Source organism: Oncorhynchus tshawytscha, linkage group LG09 (assembly GCF_018296145.1).
Source record: "Oncorhynchus tshawytscha isolate Ot180627B linkage group LG09, Otsh_v2.0, whole genome shotgun sequence".
Taxonomy (NCBI): domain Eukaryota; kingdom Metazoa; phylum Chordata; class Actinopteri; order Salmoniformes; family Salmonidae; genus Oncorhynchus; species Oncorhynchus tshawytscha.
Window position 1 is genome coordinate 66,969,682 of NC_056437.1, and position 26,853 is coordinate 66,996,534.

Sequence of the window (26,853 nt, forward strand, 5' to 3'; positions counted from 1 at the left end):
CCACAAGCTTCCCACAATAAGTTGGGTGAATTTTGGCCCATTCCTCCTTACAGAGCTGGTGTAACTGAGTCAGGTTTGTAGGCCTCCTTGCTCACACACGCTTTTTCAGTTCTGCCCACACATTTTCTGTAGGCTTGAGGTTAGGGCTTTGTGATGGCCACTCCAATACCTTGACTTGGTTGTCCTTAAGCCATATCGCCACAACTTTGGAAGTATGCTTGGGGTCATTGTCCATTTGGAAGACCCATTTGCAACCAAGCTTTAACTTCCTGACTGAGGTCTTGACATGTTTCTTCAGTCCCTCCTGCAGCAAAGCACCCCCACAACATGATGCTGCCACCCGTGCTTCATGGTTGGGATGGTGTTCTCCGGCTTGCAAGCATCCCCCTTTTCCCTCCAAACATAATGGTCATTATGGCCAAACAGTTCTATTTTTGTTTCATCAGACCAGAAGACATTTCTCCAAAAAGTACAATCTTTGTCCCCATGTGCAGTTGCAAACCATAGTCTGGCCTTTTTATGGCAGTTTTGGAGTAGTGGCTTCTTCCTTGCTGAGCGACCTTTCTGGTTATGTCGATAAAGGACTCGTTTTACTGTGGATATTGATACTTTCATACTGGTTTTCTCCAGCATCGTCAGAAGGTCCTTTGCTGTTGTTCTGAGATTAAATTGCACTTTTCGCACCAAAGTACGTTCATCTCTAGGATATAGTGTGTCTTCTTCCTCACTGTTATGATGGCTGCGTGGTCCCATGTTGTTTATACTTGCGTACTATTGTTTGTACAGATGAACATGGTGCCTTCAGGCATTTGGAAATTGTTCTCAAGGATTAGCCAGACTGTGGAGGTCTTGGCTGATTTCTTTTGATTTTCCTATGATGTCAAGCAAAGAGGCACTGAGTTTGAAGGTAGGCCTTGAAATACATCCACACCTCCAATTGACTCAAATGATGTCAATTAGCCTATCAGAAGCTTCTAAAGCCATGACATAATTTTCTGGAATTTCCCAAGCTGTTTAAAGGCAGTCCACTTCGTGTATGTAAACTTGACCCACTGGAATTGTGACGAAATGAATTATACGTGAAATAATCTGTCTGTAAACAATTGTTGGAAAATGTACTTCTGACATGCACAAAGTAGATGTCATAACCGACTTGCCAAAACTATAGTTTGTTAACAAGAAATGTGTGGAGTGGTTGAAAAACTAGTTTTAACGACTCCAACCTAAGTGTATGTAAACTTCCGACTTCAACTGTATATGCATATCCTTGCTTCAGGGCCTGAACAACAGGCAGTTAGTTTTTGGGTATGTCATTTTAGGCAAAAATTGAAAAAAAGGTGCAGATCCTTAAGCGGTTTCAATTCCGCTCCAGCCATTACCACAAGCCTGTCCTCCCCAATTAGGGTGCCACCAATCTCATGTGGTTTGGAGTTACTTTTCTGTAATATCTCTGGCTTGGCACTTGTCCCACAATGTTTTCCGGTTGTCACATTTACCACAACCACTAAGTCATAAACCCTGCCTATTTCTAAAATAAAGATTCTTAAACTTAACCCCTTTATTTAACTAGGCAAGTCAGTTAAGAACAAATTCTTATTTACAATAACGGCCTACCCCGGCTAAACCTCCACTAACCTGGACGACGCTGGGCCAATTCTGTGCCGCCCTACAGGACTCCCGATCACAGCTGGTTGTGATACAGCCCGGGATCGAACTAGGGTCTGTAGTGACACCTCTAGCACTGCGGTGCAGTGCCTTAGGCTCCCAGGTGGCACAGAGGCCTAGCAACACTTTGTGGCTAACTAACCAAAAAGCATATTTTTATTTTCATACATTTTTTAGGATAGACAATTTTGACCTTGTGGCTGTGCCATCTAGTGGAAATCATGTTGTTTTCATAGTCTTGTTCATTCTACAGGCTAGCTACTACACCCATCTGTATTCTGAATTCTAAACTGTGCTCCTTTCTGGAAAAGGGTATGTAGTTTTATTGTGTTTTGTGGTTGCAAATATTAAAGTTCACTACAAAATGTACTTTCTGCAGCCCTATTTGACAAATTCTAAACTTTTAACATTTGTAACAGTCATGTCGGGAAATAAATGCATTTTAGACAACTAATCACAGTAATTAATCACAACAAAATTCGAAGACAAATATGTCAAGCATCGAGAGGCCTCTTTCCCCATCCAAAGGTATTCAAAAGTCTCTCTTCTTGTCCATGATATGTATTGATGCTTATAGCTGCAAATAATCTCTCTACCACCTCAGCAAAAACTTTACAAACAGCCTCCCCACCCCTCCAGGACAGAAAGGCTATAGAAGCACCCAGTAACACACTGACCAGAGCTGAGTACATCTGCAGAGAGAACCCCAGGCACATGGATCCAACCACAGCTACAGTCAAGCCCACTAACCTTCCTATTAGATGTCTGGGTGAGAGTTGCCCCAATTTATCCCACACCAAGAAAACTGACACACCACCACCAAGCCACCTTTGCCCTGCACACCACCCCAACCCCAGCACAACTAGGGCCCCCAAGTTGTGGAGGTCCCTCCGTGTCCCTAGGATGGATACTACCAAGGCTCCTGTGGCCATGCACCCGGGAGCCAAACACAGCACCATCCTAGCAGCCCCCACAGCCACTGACACGGTAATGAACTGTGCCATCCTGATCTCGCCACTCTTTGCCACATTCTTCACTGCCCTGACCGTCATGATGCTCATTAAACCAGCGATGACCACCCCACTCACTGCAGCCACCCTGGCCCCCACCCCGGTCCCGCTCACCCCGTTACCCACAACCTCCCACCACACCCCAGGCTCTAGGAGCTCCTCCACCCTGCCCACCCCATCTGCAGCACCCACCCCCAGCCCGATCAGAAGCCCCAAGAAGGGGGCGCGGAGGACCGATGCAACCAGGCCATTAGACCCAGACAGGACCTCTGCTATCCAGACCACTGAGATGGCTGCTAGTCCTCTCAGAAGCCCGATGGCACCCCCTCTGGCTGTGGTTCTCAACACCAGCTCCACACAGAGGTGGTAGTCCAGCGGTCTTGCTGGTGGCAGTGACTCCGCTTCTCCTGGACTCTCCTCCTGTATGTCTTCCAGTCCCAGTACTGTCCATGCTCCAAGAGAGAGAAAGAGAGCTCCCAGACTCACCACTATCAGTGTGGCCCTTACAAACGCCCACTGACGTCCCATGATGCTCCAGCATCTACCCCCTCCTCCTACGTCCTTCTCGTATTTTCTTCTCCCCTGGATGGAGAACGATCTGTCTCTCTCTGTTCCCTCTCCCATCGTTTTGTTTTTTTACGAACAATTGTTTTTTTTTACTGAATCACCTAAACTGTACAGTCAATCACTCTCTCATTGTTTCTGTCTCCATTGGATGAGTTGAGGCAACCTGTTTTTCTTAGCGAAAGGTGAAACCAGAATTTGGTTATCTGATATCCCCACCCCCTCAGAGTGGATCAGTTCCTTCAGTCTGTCTCATGTTGACCACTGAAGGTGCCTCTTCTAAGGAGATCCCTCTCCATCACTGAGGTACTGGTTGCATCTATAGGTTAGAGAACCACGATGGAAATAAGTTGAGACTTTTGTGTCATCCTCAATGATTCGATTTACGCACCTTGACTATACAGTATGTTTCTGTTGTTTTTTGTACAAGCCGGCAACACTATGAAAACACCAATTTAGAAAACATTGCTATCATTTAAGATAATCTTTGTCAAACAATTCACTTACTGTAGCTACAGGTGCTGTTCTCTATGGTTGTTAGCCTGTCTCAGAGTGTCTGCATCTGCCTCGGTCTGAATCGGCCTCATGCATGCTGCCTGACAATCAAACCGTTGAGAAGGCTGTGTGTGTGTGTGTTTCGGGAGTTACTGGTTGGACCAGATGCCAGACTAGTGAGAACAAGTCTCACCTACTATTTCACAATCCTTATCCATCTGTGTAGGCCTAAATTGTGGTTTCCACTCACCACACCGGTTTCTCCAACCATAACTGCTGCAAACAAATGCTGCTATTGTAAATTACTTTGATTATCATGATCAATCATTAATTAATTAACCATTTAATCAATCAAAATTGTTATTCCATTGTAAATTCTACAACACAATCAATTAACATTATCTGAGTCTCGCGTCCAAAATGGCACCCTATTCCTTACATTATGCAAATTCGAATATGAACCTCGAACCCAGTTCCCCTCTAATCAGGGACCAATTTAGACCTGGGACACAAGGTGGGTTTTCACTGGGTTTTAGCTCATAGAGAGTGCACAATATAGGGAAAAAGAGTACCCCTTCGGTCGCATGCTGAGTCAGCCTCCCCGTCTCTCGGCCAGGCTCTGCAGTAGGGCGATTACAGTGTCACTTCAGCTAGTCTCTGCAGCAACGTTTCCACTAGATTATATAGCCATAAACTCAAAATTCATGAAAACAAACATGAGCTTTTTGTACTTATTTTAAGATTAGGCATAAGGTTAGTAGTGTGGTTAATGTTAGGTTTAAAAATCTAAATTTAAGAAGATGAATAGTAAAAATAGGCGGGGTTTAGCCATAATTATGGCTTTGTGGCTATAGAAGTTAGTGACAACCCGGGGCGATGACTGTCACTTCCTGTCTCTCTCAGCCAGTCTCTGCAGCAGGGCAATGACTGTGTCCTGTTTGGAGGAAAGCAGCTCCAGAGCCGTGGCCATCCTACCCAGGGACTCTGCCATGCGCGCCTCCCTCCTCTCGCGCCTCCTCCCCCGGGCCTCCATCCTGCTGCGACGCCCCTGCTCGTCCTTGGCCTGCCCCTCCTGCCTCCTCAGGAACTCCTGCAGCAAGGAGGTGCCTTCTTCTGCTCGCTTCTGCTGCTGGGCCAGAAGGGAGGTAATGGAGGATCCCTTGGAGGAGAAGCGACAGCGCTTCTTTCTGCGGAGGTCTATGCGGCTGAGGTTGGAGGGGATGTGACGGGAGGCAGGGGGCTGTGCGACCGGAGCAGGGGAGGGGTTTGGCTGTAGAGGGTCTGTGTTATTGGCTATCCTGGGGGAGGGTGTGTCCAAGGGGGTGGGAAGAGGGAGGGAGGAGCGGACGGGGGTAGCGGGAGGTAGGGATCTGACAAAGGTGTAGAGAGGGAGGGTGGAGGGAACTGGCGTGTGGAGTGGGAGGGAGGAGGGGACAAGGGTGAGTGTCCGAGTGCATGCAGTGATGAGGTTGCCATGGGGAAGGAGGGGCTTCTGCTCTGTTTTGGCGGTTTCCGTGGCGACGTTCACCTTAGGGATGCTGGTTACTAGGGTAGGGCTGCTAGTGGTCTCGGCGCCGATGGTGTCACCAAGCATGGCATCCATCATCTTATGAGCGAGTGAGAGACAGACAGAGACAGAATGTTGAGATAAGAGGGTCTTGTTAGCACCCTTGGGCAGCTTTGTTTCTTACTTTCATAATACACCCCCAATGTCACTAGAATTGATGAGCATTCACTACAAGACCACTAGAACAACACTTTCAACAAAATGAAGAGACGGTTGCCTGACAACGTCACGAAAATGATGCATGAGCTACGCATGAGTAGAAGGCTGTGTTGCTGTGATCCTGAACAGCCTGTTAGCTCGAAACAATGACAAGAAACTGCCATGTGGGGCATTGTAGGTGGCTTGTATCTTGTTTGTGATACCATGTCATGTTTTAAGGTGTTTTGACTTATACCATGTCTATGATAATATGGCTCAAATTCGCTAGCTAACAACTGTCACGATGTATTTGAGAGACAAAAAGTGCTTAGTGTTTTCAATAAACATTTGGAGACGAAATATAGTTTCAATAATCCTATGATTCTAAGCCAAACCTGTCTGTTTTGCCCAGAAGATGCACATGCATCGGTTTTCTTGCTAAACAACACACGTCTATTATAATAAAACAAACAAGTACCTCAAAGTACTCCCAGGAGGTTCTGGCCTGGCCGGTCTCCCTGCCTCTGTATTTGACCCTCTTGTAGGTGACGATCAAGTTGTTCCACTTGCGGCGGATCTTCTCAACAGGAAGACAATGACCCTGCTCCTCCAACTCCTTCTGCACACTCTGGAAGAGCTGCGAACGCTCCCGGGTCCCGTACAGGCTCCAGCGGCGCCCCACTGCTTCGATCAAGTACACAATGGCCTGGTAGGAGAACTCTGGGGAAACCTGGGGAGGAGGCCGAGGAGTCGGGAGGGTCATGACTGCGGCTGAGGAGAGGAAGGAGGTTGGAGAAGAGGGATGTTTAATAAGTATATAAGTACTGTTAAGTCGCTCGAACAGCTAGCCAGCATGCATGTGAGATTTGGTTCTGGGTGCTGCAGATAAATGGTACATCTACAGTAGGTGCTTAGACCAAGAAATATAGGAAGAGTTATATTTATTTGATGTGCCCTCTTTATTTTACTCCCCTCTATCTCCTTCACTCTTTAACGGGAAGAAATAGGACTCACCTGGAGCTATCTTTAAGATGGTTTTGCCATCTGCAGAAGTAGAGGAAAAGAAACGGTCAGCACTCACAGGATCTAGTTGACAGAAAGAAAGGCAGGTGTCACAGGCAAAACCGTCAAAATACAGTTTAGTATTTTGCGATAGTTCATAATATCAATAATATTCTGATAATTCATTATAATTCATTATAGATTCTACAAATATTTCTAAAGTGTGCAGAGCCTTTTTCTTGTTTCTCCAGGTTTGCCTTTTACGTCCAATACCTTCACTATTCAGCTCTGGGTGTGCGGTAGATTCCGGCCTATTATCTAATAGTGTTTTTAAAAGTAAAAGTTAAAGTTCCTGTGAGACAAGACTGAAAAATATGCTCTCGCTGTCTTACTTGTACGGTACCAACAACTTACACAGTACGATGGGTTTGCTGGTGGTTTTAGTTGCTAGCCGCCCATGCTGTGTTGAATATCCTGCATGGTCTTCTATTGGACCGCCTTCTCCCGGAGAAATATCATGACGAGCTGCAGACTCCGTGGCTCTTTTGCCCGAAAGCAGCGAAGATGATTCGTCTTCATCGTCAAAGGACTCGGAATCTTCACTTTTCACAGTGATATTCAACGACATTACCGCGTCTACCATGCGCACTGTCTTGGTTATGGAATCGCTCGACCACGTCTAAATAGGCTGCCTATGTGGCTGTTTCTCTCAATGCTTATGAGAAGGAAAAAGTTTTAGTCTTTCATTTAGATAAAGAAATTCGCCTACAAACCCCAACATCAGCCACTATTGCAGTATTTGCATTCTCGGACATGTGACTTTACAACAAGCTGAAGAGAAATGGCTGCGTACTTTACCAGGCATGTCTGCGCAACGCTGCTTCGCAGCTCTGGGCTTGGATTCGCTACTGGCAATTGTGGTGACGTGTACTAGCGTGCGCAGGCCCTGCACGAGTGCAGAGACTCAACGCAGACGCTGCCCAGACTGCCCTGAAGAGGGCGCTGCTGCTCTGTCTGACATTCTCCTCAACAGAACCACATTCTGGTAGGCTACACACAGTCAAACAAGTAGACCTATTGTATGTTGTACAATGTTTTAGAAAATGTTGGTTTATTTTCGACAGCAAATCTGAAACAAAACGCACGTACAAAGCGGATTTTAAAAAATGATGAAGGTGACATCACAGATGGAACAATGAAATAGATATTTAACTGGATGTTTAAATGTGAAGCATCCGCTTGACGTTTCCACTCGCTTCCAAATATGGTACTGAGAGGAAGACCACTGGCGGATAGTGGGAGAAGATGGAACGAGATGGATTTTGTCCGACATTTATGCAAATGAGCTCACCGATGAAACATTTGATCTCAAAGTTTTCTGTTCCCAAAACTAGAATATGTTATGAACAGAGTGGACTAAAGTGTGTAGACTTTAGCCTTTGCAAACGTTTTTAAAAATGCCGTTGTTTAAGAGTGCAAAGGCGAATCGAGTTATTGCACACGCGCACTTCACGTAGTAGGCGTTCCCTAACGGAAATATGCAATATGCGCCAATAGGATTTCGCTATCTCGTGCTTGGCTCTGCCTGCCTGCCCCCTGAAGTTGGTTTCTGAATGGAGTACTCTTGAACTCTCTCTCAAATAGATCCTTCAATCTTTCGCCCATTCCACGGAACTCTGCATTATCCCTCAGAAAAAAAGACAGACACATTTGTATAGAAAACAAGCTAGAAATGCAATAAACAACTCATTTAGCCTAATTCATATTTGTTATGGATTAAACAAGGGCACATTATTAAAGTGTTATTCATTCATTAGCACAAGTTGACTAGTATAATCAAAATGTTAGACCTGGGTCTTCACATTGGATACTGCAGTAGTGCAGTCTCACCCTGTTAAATGTGGCACAGTTGGTGAAGAGCAACACATCAGACACAAAGTCTTGGCTTGGCACACCTGTATTTCAGGATTTTCTTGCATTCTTCTTTGAAGATCCTCTCAAGCTCTGTCAGGTTGGATGGGGAGCGTCGCTGCACAGCAATTTTCAGGTCTCTCCAGAGATGTTCGATCTGGTTCAAGTCCGGGATATGGCTGGGCCACTCAAGAACATTCAGAGATCTGTCCCGAAGCCACTCCTGCATTGTCTTGGCTGTGTGGTTAAGGTCATGTCCTGTTGGAAGGTGAACCTTCGCCCCAGTCTTCGGTCCTGAGCACTCTGGAGCAGGTTTTCATCAAGGATCTCTCTCCCAGTCCCTGCCGCTCAAAAACATCCTCACAGCATGATGCTGCCAAGGTAAGAAACAATCTAGCTGGATGGTTTTTATCAAAATCTTGTCAGTGGTGTCATTTCAGCAAAAATCGAGGGCATGGAATGCAAAATGACTTCCGTAGCTAGCCTAGGTTTTCAATGGCCTTGCTTTAATGTGTAAGGGACTGTCAATGGTGCGGATAGAGCACAGCAGAGATTCCGTGCCAACCTGTCACTTTTGGTCAAAAGCACTGTATGGTGTTGGCATTTGAACTTTATGTTTATTGTGGTATAGTGTGATATAAGCATATTTCAATATCATTCCAATGCAAAAACCCAAATGACTCCCCTGGGTATAGCTGCAGTGCCTTCAGAAAGTACTTACACCCCTTGACATTTTCCACATTTTGTTGTGCTATAGGCGGAATTTAAAATGGATTAAATTGAGATTGTGTGTTACTGGTCTACACACAATAGCCCATAATGTCAAAGTGGAATTATGTTTTTAGAAATGTTCACAAATTAATAGAAAATGAGAAGATGAAATGTCTTGATTCAACAAGTATTCAATCCCTTTGTTATGGCAAGCCAAAATAAGTTCAGGAGTACAAATTTACTTAACAAGTCACATAATAGTGTTTAACATGATTTTCAAATGACTACCTCATCTCTGTACCCCACACAATTATCTGTAAGGTCCCTCAGTCAAGCAGTGGATTTCAAACACAGATTCAACCACAAAGACCAGGGAGGTTTTCCCAATGCCTCGCAAAGAAGGGCACCTATTGGTAGATAAACATGATGAAGTTAATTAAACCGTAGATGGTGTATCAATACATCTAGTCACTACAAAGATACAGGCATCCTTTCAAACTCATTTGGTGGATAGTAAGGAACCCACTCAGTGATTTCACCATGAGGGCAATGGTGACTTTAAAACAGTTAGAGTTTAATGGCTATGTTAGGAGAAAACTGAGGATGGATCAACAAAATCGTAGTTACTCCACAATACTAACCTAACTGATCGATGGAAAAGAAGGAAGGCTGTACAGACTAAAAATACTTTTTGCCCAAAAAATTGCTAAGCAATCGTTTTTGGGTCCTGAATACAGTGTTCTTTTTGGGGCAAATTCAATACAACAAATTACTGAGTACCACTCTCCATATTTTAAAGCTAGTGGTGGCTGCATCAAGTTATGGGTATGCTTGTTTGTAATCGTTGAGGACTGGAGAGTTTTTTTTAGGATACAAATGAAATGTAATGGAGCTAAGCACAGGCAAAATCCTAAAGGAAAACCTAGTTCAGTCTGCTTTCCACCAGGTACTGGGAGATTAATTCACCTTTCAGCAGGACAATAACCTAAAACACAAGGGCAAATCTACATTGGAGTTGCTTACCAAGACAGCATTGAATGTTCCTGAGTGGCCGAGTTACAGTTTTGACTTAAATCTACATCGAAATCTATGGCAATAATGTACAATCCAGATGTGGAAAGCTCTTAGAGACGTACCCAGAAAGACTCATAGCTGTAATTGCTGACAAAGGTGCTTCTACAAAGTATTGACTCAGGGGTGTTGAAAGTTCTGTATCGGTATTTTCAATACATTTGCAAGAATTTCTTAAAATGTGTTTTCATTTGTAATTATTGGGTATTATGTTTAGATGGGTGAGAATGTGTATTTAATCAATTTTTAATTCAGGCTGTAACACTATAAATACTTTTTGAAGGAACTGAATCTTGTAGCCTATATTCATTACCAAAACTGCCTTGTGTTAGTGTGTAGAGCGCCGTCCATTGTGCTGATACAGTGCAGCAGAGATAGGCAACAGATTTCGCGCCAACCTCAAGCAATGGTCATAGAGTCTCTGCATTTGAACGTTATGTTTGTGTCGTAGTGTGATATAAGCAGAATTCAATATCATTTCAATGCCCCCTTAGTCACTTTATCCTGGTGTCAGGTCTGGAACGGCACCATCCTGATCTCAGCACCCTTCACCGCGTTCTTTATTGCCCTGACTGCCAAGATGCTCATCAAACCCCAATGGCGACCCCAACTCACTGCAGCCAACCTGGCCCCCAGCCCCGCTCACCTCATTACCCAGAACCTCCCACCACACCCAAGGCTCCAGGAACTTCACCGCCCGGTCCACCCCATCTGCAGCACCCACCCCCAGCCCGATCAGAAGCCCCAAGAAGGGGGCGTTGAGCAGCGAAGCGACCCAGACAGGACCTCTGCTATCCAGACCAATGAGACGACTGCTACTCCTCTAAGTAGCCCGACGGCAGCCCCTCTGGCCGTGGCTCTCAACACCACTTCCACAAAGTGGTAGTCCAGCTGTCTTGTTGGTGGCAGCGACTCTGCTTCCCCTGGACTTCCCTCTTCCTCCAAGTCTTCCAGTCCCAGTGCTGTCCATGCGCTGAGAGAAAAGAGAAAGAGAGACTACAACTAGTATGGCCCTTACAAACACCCTCTGATGTCCCATGAAGCTCCAGCATCTACCTCCTATGTCCTCCTTGTGTTTTCTTTTCCCCTGGATGGAGAACGATCTATCTCTCCATTTCTTCTCCCATTGTTTATTCTTCATTAACAATGGATTTTTATTGAATCATCTAAACTTATCTTTGTCAAATCGGTGACCATTGTTGGTCACCACCTTTCAAAGTGTGTTGCATTATGGGGTTAAAAATAACCAGACTTGCACCTACATGTTGACTGCATTAACTTTACAAAACTCATGTGATCTATGGTCATGAAGTTGACTGCAAGTTTCTGCAGTTGCTTTTTACCAACTCCATCCTGCAGCCAACGCTTGCACATTGTGGGTGGATCTATTTTCAACCAATCATTAAGTTGTTTTTGTTTGACCATGCAAACGAGACCAGAGACATGAATGTGATATGAGGCTCTCTCCTATGATTCTAAGCCAACTGTTTTCTTTGCCTAGAAGATCTGCAAACATTTTATTTTGCGATGGCTCATAATTTTAATACAATTCTTATCTTTCATTATAGATTGTAATAGCATTTTCCTGTTTCTCCAGTTTTTGCCTCCAGCACCTTCGCTAGCTAATCAGCTCTGGGTGTGCAGTAGATTCTGCTATTATCCACTAGTATTTCTCAAGTTAAAGTTCCTGTGAAACAAGACTGAAATATGAAATATATATCTCTGTCTGAGTATACAGTACCAACAACTTACAAAGTACTATGGGTTTGGTAGTCGTTTTAGTTGCCAGCCGCGGTCATCTTTTGGACCGCCTTCTCCCAGAGAAATATCATGAAGCTGCACTCTTTACTCGAAAGCAGCGAAGATGATTCGTCTTCTTTGTCAAAGGGCTCTGAGGTTACGTTCCAAACACTTAAAAGACACACCCTCAGCCCTCAAATTAAGTGGACACTTCTGATTAAGTGGACACTTCTGCATTCTTTACCAAGCATGTCTGCATAACGCTGCTGCGCAGCTTTGGGAAGGGATTCACTGCTGACAATTGTGGTGACGATACCAGCGTTGGGCAGGGATTCACTGCTGACAATTGTGGTGACGATACCAGCGTTGGGCAGAGACGCAAAGCAGACGCTGCCCAAACTGCCCTGAAGAGGGCGCTTCTGCTCTGATGATATTCTCCTCAACAGAACCACATTCTGGAAGGCTACACACAGTCAAACAAGTAGACCTACAGTATGTTTTACAATGTTTCAGAAATTCATGAGTTTATTTTCAACAGAATCCCTGAACATAAATATAGTGAGGCCTAACCAGAAGTAAGAACCCGGAAGGTAAGACATTCTAAGGCTCTTTCTTGCATGAGATATTAAATTAAATGTTATCACCATTATATTTCAATTATTATGACACACCCATTTTGACTGTTAGAATGAATTAAATAAATTCATGAAATGACTAGATGAAAATTCATGAAATGCTACCTAATATAATGTTTACATACCCTACATTATTCATCTCATATGCATACATATATACTCTATATCATCTACTGCATCCTTATGTAATACATGTATCACTAGCCACTTTAACTATGCCACTTTGTTTACGTACTCATCTCATATGTATATACTGTACTCGATACCATCTACTGTATCTTGCCTATGCCGCTCTGTACCATCACTCATTCATATATCTTTATGTACATATTCTTTATCCCCTTACACTTGTGTCTATAAGGTAGTAGTTTTGGAATTGTTAGCTAGATTACTTGTTGGTTATTACTGCATTGTCGGAACTAGAAGCACAAGCATTTCGCTACACTTGCACTAACATCTGCTAACCATGTGTATGTGACAAATAAAATTTGATTTGGATAACAATGTACATGCAAGTCTGTATGAAGGCTCTATAGAAAGACCAGGGCATGGTGAATATTCCCTGTTGTCTCATAGCTCACAGATCACTGCACCTGTACATAGCTCATCTGTAAATAGCCCATCCAATCTACCTCATCCCCATACTGTATTTATTTATTTATTTATCTTGCTCCTTTGCACCCCAGTATCTTTACTTGCACATTCATCTTCTGTACATTCTACCATTCCAGTGTTTAATTGCTACATTGTAATTACTTCGCCACCATGGCCTATTTGCCTTACCTCTCTTATCCTACCTCATTTGCACATGCTGTATATATATTTTTCTACTGTATTATTGACTGTATGTTTGTTTATTCCATGTGTAACTCCATGTGTTGTTGTATGTGTCGAACTGCTTTGCTTTATCTTGGCCAGGTCACAGTTGCAAATGAGAACTTGTTCTCAACTAGCCTACCTGGTTAAATAAAGGTTAAATAAAATAAAAAATATAAAAAGTAGTGAGAGTACAGCACAGGCTCTACTGGCTGTTGGATGCAGTTGGATGCTGAAGTTGGATGCTGAATGTACTCTTGAACTCTCTCTCAAATAGATCCTTCAATCTTTCGCCCATCACACGGAACTCTGCATTGTCCTTCATTAAAAAAAGACAGACACATTTGTAGAGAAAACATAATAAACAAACTAGAAATGCAATAAACAACTCATTTAGCAAAGACACATTGTTATTCATGCATTAGCACAAGTAAAGTTGACTAGCATAATTCCAAGATTTTCATGGAGTCTTCACATTGGATACTGCCGTAGTGCAGTCTTACCCTGTTAAATGTGGCACAGTTGGTGAAGATAAGCAACACATCAGACACAAATTGTTGCACCGACTGGTAGAGATTCTGCTGCAGCTTCTCCACAACCCTGTCCAGCCATATAGGGGTCTTTATCTCACTGGTGTAGTTTCTCACCTGGCAATAAAACACACAGATGGAGATATATGTTAACTTTGACACACAGACACCGACACAGATGCACACAGACAGACATGCACACAGACACACACACACACAGAGAGAACCAAGCAAACATACATTGATGCAAGGATCTTTCACAAAGATGTGGTCCTCATCTGCATGGTAGAGACACAGCAGGAGGTACTGGCATTCCTGTCAGAGTAAACACACCATTATGTGACTGATCAAAGACTGTTTACATTTTAAGTCTGAATAATTATTTAATGTCAAGTATATAGTGATGTTTATAATGGACAGACAGACCGCTAGGTCGATTGATTGAAGGCAATTTGCCCAATGGTAGATGTCATTCATTCAGGCTCCTCACCAGTGGGTGGTCAGAGATTCGGCAGGTCAAGGCTTCCTGGTAGGTCATTTGTGTGGGGTAACTCCACGACTGACTGGCCCTCAGTACACAGAATGTACACAACCACGGACGATCATCCCTGTGATTACACACACACACACACACACAACATTTCAATAGTGCACAAATAATCTGACAGCTAAGTTTACCAACACAGAACAAACATACTTTCTCTTGTATCAATCTCTTTCTCTCACACTGTCTCTCATCAACCCTCAACTCTTCTCACCCCAGCATAGCGTCATCCACATTAGGAAGATGACATCTCTGATGGAAGGAGCGAGGACACTCATCACAGCATATCAAGCTACCCTGGCTTCTACAGATGAAGCAATCGTCATCGTTATCCTGATCATGATGCCAAGACAGAGAAGAGAGGAAGGTGAGAAGGAAATGGTTAACGATCAAGCACCAACTGTCTGTTTGTGTGTTAACGAATATCGTGCATATTGGTTTCTCACACTCTTGGGTGTAAAACAAGGAGACTCCGGATCAAAGACTCTGTTTGCTATGTTTTATTAATGATTTGGTATGTCGTGTCTTTGGCCATGCCGGATTAAGTGATATGACATGCTATTCTAATTAATATTACTTTCACGAATCCCACTTCCTGAGTCTGTGTTTGCCTGTGTTTCTGTCCTGGAGTGTGTTTCCGGTGTCCTGGAACGCACCCTGTCTGGTTGCCGGGCGAATTAGCTTGTTGGGAGATCAATGTTCACCCGCACCTGTATCCCATCAGTAATCTGCACACCTGTCCTGATCATCACCTCTACCCTTCAAAAGCTCTGACCTGACATCCATTCCCTGCCGGATCGTTAGCCATGAACAGTATGTTGTGCCATAGTATCAGCCTCAAGTTGGATAGAATTTGTTTTGTTGTTTTTTACGTATTGCCTGCCTTAAACTTACCTCCGTTTGTTCTGTCTTCAGTTACTCACCCGGATCATTTACCCCATTCCCGCCTGGTTGTCGGAGGATTCCGCTACCCCATTGGATCCACCTATTTACTCCCATCAACTCACCACTGCTGCCCGCTACGCCACCTGGATATATCTACCCATTCACATTCACTTGTAAATAAATACTCACCTTCTTCCTACTCTCCTTGTCCTGGTCTGCTTCTGGGTTCGATTTTGAAAGAACGTGACAATTACCTGATTGAGCTAATCATGTAAATGTAATTAACTAGAGAGTCGGGCACCACAAAATAATATTTACAGAGCTGTTATCTTCCAAATAAACTCTTAAAGACCTAGTAATATTTTACATTGATAGCAGTCAATATTAATCGTCATCTTAATTCAGTCTCATCTGAAAGTTGTAAATTCTTAGTTACCTGCACGAACCCTGGCTAACAAGTTGAATCAGCAATACAAAATTGGGTTTAATTATTTATTTATTTACTAAATACCTAACTAATCACACAGAATTACACATACACATATTTAAATCATAACTTGATTACAAATGACGTCATAAAGGAAAACGTCCCTAGCGGGCGGAACAGATATGACAGCTGGTCACACAAAAGAAAAGGGGCTGGGTTTGAGTGAAAGAGCGGGAAGACTGAGGAACAAAGGGTGAAGCTGTGCTATCGTAAATACAGTATCTTATGCATTCTAAATTACCGCTCATTTGGAAGAGGAAAATGCAATAAATATTTACTCTGAGCTGCGCTTCGGTAGGTTGGTGGTAGATGGAAGGCCGTGTTGCCCAACCGAGTCCTTTGTCCCCTGAAGAATGTCTCTGCTGGTAAATTGAATACTTTGTAGTAACATCGTTGTTTGCTAGACGGGATACTCTGTCTGTTCCTTCCTAACCCTCGTTTGCAGCGGCTGTTGCTAACTCAACGGCTAGGAGGTATCACTTCTGTCGTGAATAAGAGGTCATACCATTCGCAACCAAAGCTCACGCTGATGTTGGCTTCGTTCTGTAGTTATTATCTGAACCATTTTGACATCGGACCGTCGTCCTCGGAAAAGGAGGTTATATTGTTGTCAAGGGCTTATATAGGAAGGGAGAGGAGGGCGTGTTTGAAAAGTTTTATAGCCCATGTCCCTTCACAGGGGCGGGCCACTGATTGAGCAGAGCCCTACCTTATGAAAACCCAAATCTCACATTTTAGAAGCTAAAATCACATTTCATCCCATCACGAAACATTTCATATTCAAACATTTAAATTGAACAACAATTCCATGTGAATCCGATAACTCTGATGTGTAGACTTTCCACTGTAGAGTTTGTCATCTTATTATTGATGAGAATGTCTCAGATGATAACCGAACTGACATCATTTTCATTAAGTACCACCGCATATGTTCAGTTCGTCGGATTACCAGAATATAGTTAATTTCCCCCCACCTTCTGATGTTCCCAGAATCTTTATGTTAACCAAGGGTTTTGCAAATGTAACATCAGTAGGGTAGAGAGAGGAAAAAGGGGGGAAGAGGTATTTATGACTGTCATAAACCTACCTCCAGGCCAACGTCATGACAGGTGAAATAAATTAAAACAGTTAAATATTGGAGTAAGATACAATGCATTCTGAAAGTATTCAGACCCCTTGACTTTTTCCAGATTTTGTTACGTTACAGCCTTATTTTAAAACTGCCTGGTTTCCTCCAGACGTGACGATTGGCATTCAGGCCAAAGAGTTCAATATTGGTTTCATCAGACCAGAGAATCTTGTTTCTCATGGTCTGAGTTCTTTATGTGCCCTTTGGCAAACTCCAAGCGGGTTGTTATGTGCCTTTTACTGAGGAGTGGCTTCCATCTGATTGGTGGAGTGCCTGATTGGTGGAGTACTTCAGAGATGGTTGTCCTTTTGGAAGGTTCTCCCATCCTCCACAGAGGACCTCTTGAGCTCTGTCAGAGTGTCCATCGGGTTCCTGGGCACCTCCCTGACGAGGCCCACCACCCCTGATTGCTCAATTTGGCAAGGCAGGCCAGCTCTAGGAAGAGTCTTGGTGGTTCCAAACTTCTTCCATTTTTAGAGTGATGGAGGCCACTGTGTTATTGGGAACATTCTATGCTGTCCATAGAGCTCCTGCAATTCCTTCAACCTCATGGCTTACACTGTCAACTGTGGGACCTTATATAGACAGGTGTGTGCCTTTCCAAATCGTGTCCAATCAATTGAATTTACCACAGGTGGAATCCAATCCATTTGTAGAAACATCTCAAGGATGATCAATGGAAACAGGATGCACCTTAGCTCAATATTGAGTCTCATAGGAAAGGGTCTGAATACTTATGTAAATAAGGTATCTGTTTTTAGTTTTTTATAAATTTGCAAACATTTTTAAAATACTGTTTTCAATTTGTCATTACGGGGTAGATTGATGAGAAAAAAAATATTGAAGCAATTTTAGAATAAGGCTGAAAAGTAACAAAATGTGGAAAAAGTCAACAGGTCTGTATACTTTCCGAATGCACCCTATGATGATGAAATGCTGATGATATTATTTTAATGGCAGAAACTGAACAAGACCTGCGGAAAATGTTATTATGTGCAGTCAATTGGTGCAAAAATATTGAGAATAATGATTTGTTGTGGTGATGAAATGATTGAGTTTAGTAGCAATTATATTGATGAACATATGACCTTCCTATATGGCACATCTGCTCTGGCTGACTCAGCAAGTAGAGTTCTTGGGGGAGTTATAGGAAAAACCAAAATACAGAGATATTGTATTTGCCACATATTCCAAACTTCATCAGACGTGTGTGTCCTGTTCTGGACTATTCAGCAGGAGTATGAGTTGCTAAGAGGTATCTCAAAGCAGTATGTTATTTTCTAAGTGTCCACAACTTTGCACTGGCATTAATCTGGAAATGGGCTGGGATCCCTGTGAGGTGAGATGGAAGGCGTGCATAGTGAGACTTTGGAATAGACTGTTGGATATGCCTTTTGCCAGAAACGTTTTCAATGGGATCTGTTCATAGGAGGAGCCTGGGCAACCAAAATGTCGAACCTTTTCCAGCAGTCTGACTTACCATTTGCACAAAAACCAAATTAAGGGAGACAGACACTATTAAAAAACAACTGTCGACGTAATATGAAAATAAATGGGTGGGGGGAGATGATTCATAAACCCAAATTGAGAACCTTTTGTTTGATTAAGGGTGAATTTGTGTGTGAGAGATACAGTATATTATGTACAACCTACCTAAAAGCAAGAGATTGTTATGTGTAAGATCAGGGATATTTCCCCTGCGTATTGAAACAGGTCGGGATAATGGTAAAATGGATGAGGAAAAACTATAACTATTGTGACCTCGAAGAAATAAAGAATAACATTAATTTGATCATCCATTGCTCTTTCTACCACGATATATATACACTTGTCCTTATTTCAGGAACCCACCAGATTTACCCTGGCAATATGTGGCTGAGTGATGAGGAGAAACTGAAATGTTTTTTGTACATTGTCTATTTCTGTTTGCTGAATTTTTTTGTTAAGCTTGGAATAAAAGAAAAAGGGGCGACCTAGAATTAAATTCTAAAAGTATTTTGTTTTTATATAGCAAAGTGCACATCTGTCTATAGATATTGTAGGCCTCTCACATTTGAATCTTCTCTTTGCGCGAGATCAGGTTGAAACACCTTCTGTAGAATTTTTCTGTATTTATTTTGTATTATTTTTACTGTTCTAGGGTTATTATTGCTTGAAAAACCTTATCTACTATTATGTACTGATTTATTTTTCATTATTTATACAGTGCACACTGCACAGAACACCAGAATAATTATCACTGAATTATCACTGTGAATCATTGTAATGCTTGTTTATGTGTCAATTAATCCCGTAAGGGATTGGTTGCCAACTGATGATTTGACATGAAAATGTCATTCATTCATTCATTCATTCCCTATACAGTGATGTTAAGAAACATCTTGGAATTTCATTATTACAACTGAAGCATTCGTTTAACCAATGTGATTGGCTGATTGGTATGTGGGTGCCACCATGTTCCTGAGGATCGAGGGGGAAACGTACCCTGTCTTTGGCTGTGGAGCTGCACAGCTTGCACTTACACAGGAGAGAGTGGATGACCAAGATCTTACTCTGGAAATGAGAAACAAACAAAGACTTTTTTTAATTGTAATTTTTACCCCCTTTTTTCTCCCCAATTTCATAGTAGTTACTATCTTGTCTCATCGCTACAACTCCCGTACGGGCTCGGGAGAGACGAAGGTCGAAAGTCATGCCTCCTCCGAAACACAACACAACCAAGCCGCACTGCTTCTTAACACAGCGCGCATCCAACCCGGAAGCCAGCCGCACCAATGTGTCGGAGGAAACACCGTGCGCCTGGCGACCTTGGTTAGCGTGCACTGCGTCCGGCCTGTCACAGGAGTCGCTGGTGCGCGATGAGACAAGGATATCCCTACCGGCCAAACCATCCCTAACCCGGACGACGCTAGGCCAATTGTGCGTCGCCACCCCCTTTTTGAAGAAGGGAAATGTTTTCAACACTTAAAGATCAGTCAGACTATCTTAAACCATTCCTTGTACAGTAGGTTGGTAAGTGCCAAACACACATTATTTCCCCCTCATCTTTCTTCCTCTCTTTCTCTCTGTTCTCCTTCCCTCTGTACCTTGATGAGGAGGTTGAGTGGTTTCCCGTCCCACCGGATGTCGTTCTTCCAGGAGGGATCTTCCAGAGCTGACTCCCCCTTCACAAACTCCACCGGGGTCATCCAGCGCAGCTCCGTACGGATGCTCTTTCCACACAACCCTGGGGCAACAGAGAAGATAGGGACAGGACAAACTCAAATGAATCCAATATGGGTCACTACAGCTGACCAGAGTGACATAGGGCTATGGTAAAAGAACCTGTAGTGTATTATCGATAATATTACGGTTATTTTTGTGGGGATATTTTCAGTACAAGTGCCGGTTTTAGCCAGTCAGCACATTTTTGACCGTAGTCCCTGTACAGACAGACAATGAGCACATACAGAGCAGAGAGCAACATATGACAACTAACACTTAGTACGCAGACAGAAAGAGCAATGACACAAAAGCAACCAAACAAAAGACAGAAAATTAACAAACAATATCTACACGCCTCACAAACTACAGACAACATGGAAAGTGGCTATATACAGCTAATTTCACGTGTTCACACATCTGATTTTCCTTTAGCCATGTCTTTAGGTTAGAGTATGTGTGGCGCAGTTACGTGTGTCTGAAGGCAGTGTGTTACAGACATGGGAAGCTCTCACAGCTGTAGGATTTTTTTTTTTTTATTAAACCTTGAAATAATAATATATGTACCTGATGCAAACCGATCCTTATGTAGCATCCCATTGATGTCTCCACAGGTGACTTTGAAGACAGACTTTTTCACAGCACCATGGCTGCCTCCTTTCCTGCTCCCTCCTTCAGCAGTGTTTGCCTGCTCTTCTCTCTCTCCTTCCTCTCTTTCCTGCTCTGCTTCCTCCGCTACCTCGTCCTCCTCCTCCTCATCGTCATCCTCCTCAGATTCTGAAGTAAAGATAAACAAAAAGGTTTAGGGAAAGATGGTTGACTATAGTTGATGATGCTTTCGGAAAGTATTCAGAACCCTTCACTTCATCTGCATTTTGTTACTTTGCAGCCTTATTCTAAAATGTATTAAATCAGTTTATCCCCTCATCAATCTACACACAAAACCCCATAATGACAAAGAAAAAACTGGTTTTCAGAAATGTTTGCTAATTTATTACAAATAAAAACAGTAATACCTTATTTACATAAGTATTCAGACCCTTTCCTATGAGGCTCAATATTGAGTTAAGGTGCATCCTGTTTCAATTGATCATCCTTGAGATGTTTCTACAACTTGATTGGATTCCACCTGTGGTAAATTCAATTGATTGGACATGATTTGGAAAGGCACACACCTGTCTATATATAAGGTCCCACAGTTGAATAGTGCATGTTAGAGCAAAAACCAAGCCATGAGGTTGAAGGAATTGTCCATAGAGCTCAGAGACAGGATTGTGTCAGCACAGATCTGGGGAAGGGTACAAAAACATTTCTGTTGCATTTAAGGTCCCCAAGAAGGCAGTGGCCTCCATCATTCTTAAATGGAAGAAATTTGGAACTACCAAGACTATTCATAGAGCTGGCCGCCTGGGAAAACTGAGCAATCGGGGGAGAAGAGCCTGATGGTCACTCTGACAGAGCTCCAGAGTTCCTCTGTTGAGATGAGAGAACCTTCCAGAAGGACAGCCTTCTCTGCAGCACTCCACCAATCAGGCTTTTATGGTAGAGTGGCTAGACGGAAGAAATCCTCAGTAAAAATCACATGACAGCCCACTTGGAGTTTTCCAAAAGGCACCTAAAGGACTCTTAGACCACGAGAAACAAGATTCTCTGGTATGATGAATGCCTGAATGCCAAGCATCATGTATGGAGGAAACCTGGCACCATCCCTACGGTGAAGCATGGTGGAGGCAGCATCATGCTGTAGGGATGTTTTTCAGCGGCAGGGACTGGGAGATTAGTCCGGATTGAGGGAAAGATGAACAGAGGAAAGTACAGAGAGATCCTTGATGAAAACCTGCTCCAGAGCGCTAAGGACATCCTTGTATATTTATGGATAAAACACAGTTTCTGTTCAAATCTAAATGTACAAAAATAAAAAGGCAGAAGGTGTTGGCGAGGATGGGTACAGGGCGAAGGTTCACATTCCAACAAGACAACAACCCAAAGCACACAGCCAAGACGATGCAGGAGTGGCTTCGGGACAAGTCTCTTAATGTCCTTCAGTGGCCCAGCCAGAGGCCCGGACTTGAACCCGATCGAACATCTCTGGAGAGACCTGAAAATAGCTGTGCAGAGACACTCCCCATCCAACCTGACAGAGCTTGAGAGGATCTGTAGAGAAGAATTGGAGAAACTCCCCAAATATAGGTGTGCCAATCTTGTAGCATCATACCCAAGAAGACTTGAGGCTGTAGATGCTTCAACATAGTACTGAGTAAAGGGTCTGAATACTTATATAAATGTGATATTTCAGATTTTTCTTTTTAAGAAATTTGCTTAGAGTTTCTGCTTTGTCATTATGGGGTATTGTGTGTAGATTGATGAGGGATGATTTTTTTCATCCATTAAGAATAAATCAAATCAAACTGTATTTGTCACATGCGCCGAATAAAACAAATGTATACCTTACTGTGAAATGCTTACTTACAAGCCCTTAACTCTTCTTGAACTGCAATGTTGTTTTCAGAAAAAATTTACCAAATAAAATTAAGTAACTTTTTTTTTTTTAAATGACATAACATAACAATAATGAGGCTATATACAAGGGGTACCAGTACTGAGTCAGTGTGCGGGGGTACAGGTTAGTGAGGTAATTTGTATATGTAGGTAGGGGTGAAGTGACTATGCATAGATAATAAATAGTGAGTAGTAGCAGTGTACAAAACAAATGGACACCAAGGAACTTGAAAAGCTTGACCGCTCCACTACAGCCCCGTCATGTTTTTTTTAATTTTTTAATTTTACCTTTATTTAACAAGGTAGGCAAGTTGAGAACAAGTTCTCATTTACAATTGCGACCTGGCCAAGATAAAGCATGTTAATGGGGGCCTGTTTGGCCCACCTTTTCCTGTAGTCCACGATCAGTTCCTTTGTCTTGTTCACATTGAGGGAGAGGTTGTTGTCCTGGTACCACACTGCCAGTTCTCTGACCTCCTCCCTATAGGCTGTGTCATCATTGTCGTGATCAGACCTACCACTGTTGTGTCGTCAGCAAACTTAATGACGTTGTTGGAATCGTGTTTGGCCATGCAGTCTGGGGTGAACAGGGAGTACAGTAGGGGACTAAGTACACACCCCTGAGAGGCCTCAGTGCTGAGGATCAGTGTGGCAGACGTGTTGTTGCCTACACTTACGACCTGGGGGTGGTCCGTCAGGAAGTCCAGGATCCAGTTGCAGAGGGGGTGTTTAGTCCCAGGGCCCTTAGCTTAGTGATGAGCTTTGTGGGCCTAGAGTGTCTGGGAGGATGCTGTTGATGTGAGCCATGACCAGTCTTTCAAAGCACTTCATGGCTACCGATGTGAGTGCTATGGGGCAGTAATCATTTAGGCAGGTTACATTCGCTTCCTTTGGCACAGGCACTACGGTGGTCTGCTTGTAGGTATTACAGACTCAGTCAGGGAGAGGTTGAAAATGCCAGTTGGTCCGTCCATGCTTTGAGTTCACGTTCTGGTAATCCGTCTGGCCCCGCGGCTTCGTGAATGTTGACCTGTTTAAAGGTCTTGCTCACATCGGCTACTGACAGCGTTATCACACAGTCATCCAGAACAGCTGGTGCTTTCGTGCATGCTTCAGTGTTGTTTGCCTTGAAGCGAGCATAAAAGGCATTTTGCTTGTTTAGTAGGCTCGTGTCACTGGGCAGCTCACGTCTGGGTTTCCCTTTGTAGTCCGTAATAGTTTCCAAACCCTGCCACATCTGCCGAGCGTCAGAGCCGGTGTAGTAGAATTCAATCTTAATCCTGTATGGTCGTTTGCTTGTTTGATGGTTTGTCTGGTTCGCCAATGACTGAGGTGGTATACTCCTCAATGCCAGTGGATGAATCCCAGAACATATTCCAGTCTGTGTTACCAAATCAGTCCTGTAGCGTAGCATCCGTGTCATCTGACCACTTCCGTATTGAGAGAGTCACTGGTATTTCCTCCTTTTCATTTTTGCTTGTAAGCAGGAACCAGGAGGATATAATTATGGTCAGATTTGCCAAATGGAGGGTGGGGGATTGCTTTGTATTCATCTTTGTGTGTGGAGTAAAGGGGGTCAAGTTTTCTTCCCTCTGGTTGCACATGTGACATGCTGGTAAAGATTTGGTAAAACTGTTTTAAGTTTGCCTGCATTAAAGTCCCCGGCCACTAGGAGCGCCGCTTCTGGATGAGCATTTTCTTGTTTGCTTATGGCCTTATAGAGTTGGTTGAGTGTGGTCTTAGTCCTAGCATCGGTCTGTGGTGGTAAATAGACAGCTACGAATTATATAGATGAGAACTCTCTTGGTAGATAGTGTGGTCTACAGCTTATTCTAAGGTACTCTACCTCAGGCGAGCAATACCTCGATACTTCTTTAATATTAGACATTGCGCACCAGCTGTTATTGACAAAAAGACACATCCCCAAACCCCTCGCCTTACCAGACATAGCTTCTTCTCTGTTCTGCCGGTGCATGGAAAATCCCGCCAATACTATATTATCTGTGTCGTCGTTCAGCCACGACTCGGTGAAACATAAGATATTACAGTTTTAATGCTGTAACGTTGCAAAATGTGGAAAAAGTCAAGGGGTCTGAATACTTTCCAAATGCACTGTAAGTGTGAAGGGTTATGTCTGTGTTATTCACAAAACGTTATAACATCAAAAAATACACAGTTAGAGAGACAACACCATCCCCTTTACCAGATAGTCATGTCTAAAGGATTCAGAAAGATTGAATTAAGTTGTGATTGGTGTACATACGTGTGATTGAGCCCACTGATTGGTTGGAGGGAAACAGTGCACTCTAGATAGGAGAAAAGGAACAGACCAGTTTTACATATATCAGTCACATAATAGACTCTTTGTCTAATATGGTAAGAACATGTACAACGAAAATTCTATTTATCCCCGTATAAACATCACAATATCAACGGCTAAGGCTAAGCTGTTGTCAAGTTTAGATGTTGCAATAAAACTGATTCATGACTAACATTTATAAACAACATGTATTCAGATGCTATGACGATGCAGCACTTTCTTTGCACTTTTAATGGTCCCACATATTCATATGCCCAGCATGGTATCAGGCTCTACTTAGAGAATCCGAATTGCAATGATGTGTTACCGTTCTATTCATTTGTAGGGACCTCCGAACAGTTGTTAAAGCCAAGGATATATTTTTTAATTCAGTTCTTACAAAGTCATTTTTACATAGAATGATGTGGGTGAACTAAGCATTTGAGAGCATTTGTACAACTAAATAGTCAAATGAAGTTTGGCTGTTAATCCAGAGGATGTGGTATTTTGAAAGATTGGTCTCCTACCTGTGCACTTTTTCTCCTTTTAAAGTCTGGTGAAGTTAGATGACCTTCCTGAGGTGGGTGGGATGGTGATGGGAGGGGGTAGAGAAAGGGGGACTGACATTGATTTTTAGTGTTGAGTGACTGAATGGCATATCAGTGAAATACCTGTACAGTTAGTTTCTTTACAGAAAAACAAAAAGAATATAATGTAGCTATAGTTTGTTGCTCCATCTGGACCATTTTTCTGATATATGTAATGATAAACCGATATGCTGTGGTAAGAGTAGGGGAGATCGGGGTTGGTTGTCTCATGGGTTGGTTGTCACAGTGCTAATAACCAGCAACCTAAATGGAGCTGTGTAATATATTTATGTTAAAATGTGTGAATTCTGGGCCTCCCGGGTGGCGCAGTGGTTAAGGGCGTTGTACTGCAGCGCCAGCCGTGCCACCACAGACCCTGGGTTCGCAGGCTCTGCCAGGCCGCGACCGGGAGGTCCGTGGGGCGACGCACAATTGCCCTAGCGTCGCCCGGGTTAGGGAGTGTTTGGCCGGTAGGGAAATCCTTTTCTCATCGCGCACCAGTGACTCCTGTGGCGGGCTGGGCGCATTGCGCGCTAACCAAGGTTGCCAGGTGCATGGTGTTTCCTCCGACACATTGGTGCAGCTGGCTTCCGGGTTGGATGGCGCTGTGTTAAGAAGCAGTGCGGCTTGGTTGGGTTGTGTATCAAAGGACGCATGACTTTCAACCTTCGTCTCTGCCGAGCCCGTACGGGAGTTGTAGTGATGAGACAAGATAGTAGCTACTAAACAATTGGATACCACGAAAAAGGGGTAAAAATTTTTTTTTTAAATGTGTGAATTCTTCGAAAGAACTCATCCACCTGGTCAATTCATGTCAGCATGACAAAATATTGAGGTGAATTGAATTGATGTTTACTTACTAGTCGCCAAAGTTCCCGAGCATGTCTTTAATTATCATTAAGGGGATAGCTGGGGATGGTTGTCACATGGAATGTGGGGTTGGTTGTCACTATCAACATTGCCACAAAATATATTTTGTGCTTGTGTTATAAAGAGATCCCTTTGTTGCCTCTCTCTCAAACACATATTTTTCCTGTCACATTCTTAGGGCATAAAATGGTGAATTTTGTTAGGAATATTGTTTGATCAATGAAAGGCTATTTCTAAGAATGTGCTTGCTATATTGCTTCACTTCTTGTTACAAAAGGAATAAACTACTAATTACATCCAACCCTGTGATTGGGCTAGTTGTAAGAAGTGGGCAGAGTGTGTTTGATGGCTTATAAAATCGAATCAAATTATATTTTATTTACACGCTTTGTAAACAACAGGTATAAACTAACTGAAATGCTTATTTACAGGTCCTTTTCCAACAATGCAGAGTTAAAGATAACGAGGTAATTGAGGTAGCTACTGTATGTACTGTA

At 43.1% G+C, this 26,853-nt stretch overlaps 2 protein-coding genes and 1 long non-coding RNA gene across 9 annotated transcripts in view; 1 reads left to right on the forward strand and 2 right to left on the reverse strand.

Moving 5' to 3' along the window:
- Positions 1–1,971: 1,971 nt before the first annotated feature.
- si:ch1073-357b18.4 (uncharacterized protein LOC797129 homolog) lies at positions 1,972–7,084 on the reverse strand. 2 transcript variants are annotated; one of them, XR_006084143.1, is made up of 5 exons: positions 6,856–7,084; positions 6,454–6,525; positions 5,918–6,210; positions 3,747–5,340; positions 1,972–3,558 (listed from the first exon to the last, which is right to left on the reverse strand). XR_006084143.1 is itself a non-coding variant. In XM_024432849.2 (4 exons), the coding sequence occupies exons 1-4, from the start codon at positions 7,082–7,084 to the stop codon at positions 4,618–4,620; spliced, it is 1,317 nt and encodes a 438-aa protein (XP_024288617.1). In that variant the 3' UTR covers positions 1,972–4,617. The 2 variants fall into 2 exon arrangements, 1 of the variants encoding a protein (XP_024288617.1); XM_024432849.2 differs by having other exon boundaries at positions 1,972–5,340.
- A 287-nt stretch (positions 7,085–7,371) lies between these two features.
- On the forward strand, positions 7,372–15,090 carry LOC112258464. 2 transcript variants are annotated; one of them, XR_002954757.2, is made up of 4 exons: positions 7,372–7,486; positions 12,413–12,464; positions 14,619–14,766; positions 15,030–15,090. It is a non-coding gene; the product is annotated as an uncharacterized LOC112258464 (long non-coding RNA). The 2 variants fall into 2 exon arrangements; XR_006084146.1 differs by lacking the exons at positions 7,372–7,486; positions 15,030–15,090 and adding an exon at positions 8,687–8,733 and having other exon boundaries at positions 14,619–14,755.
- The window catches only part of LOC112258461 (nuclear body protein SP140-like protein), a 76,843-nt gene continuing 63,385 nt past the window's right edge, over positions 13,396–26,853 (reverse strand). For 2 of the 5 annotated variants that reach the window (XM_042327288.1, XM_042327287.1), the window contains exons 7-16: positions 25,427–25,519; positions 24,864–24,906; positions 20,669–20,878; positions 19,987–20,126; positions 19,385–19,453; positions 14,614–14,732; positions 14,346–14,463; positions 14,096–14,170; positions 13,829–13,972; positions 13,396–13,644 (exon numbers count right to left, since the gene is read on the reverse strand). In XM_042327288.1, coding sequence (XP_042183222.1) covers positions 13,531–13,644; positions 13,829–13,972; positions 14,096–14,170; positions 14,346–14,463; positions 14,614–14,732; positions 19,385–19,453; positions 19,987–20,126; positions 20,669–20,878; positions 24,864–24,906; positions 25,427–25,519 — 1,125 coding nt within the window. In that variant the 3' untranslated portion in view covers positions 13,396–13,530. The remainder of the gene's footprint in view (positions 13,645–13,828; positions 13,973–14,095; positions 14,171–14,345; positions 14,464–14,613; positions 14,733–19,384; positions 19,454–19,986; positions 20,127–20,668; positions 20,879–24,863; positions 24,907–25,426; positions 25,520–26,853) is intronic. The other 3 variants (XM_042327289.1, XM_042327290.1, XM_042327291.1) reach the window with 3 other exon arrangements.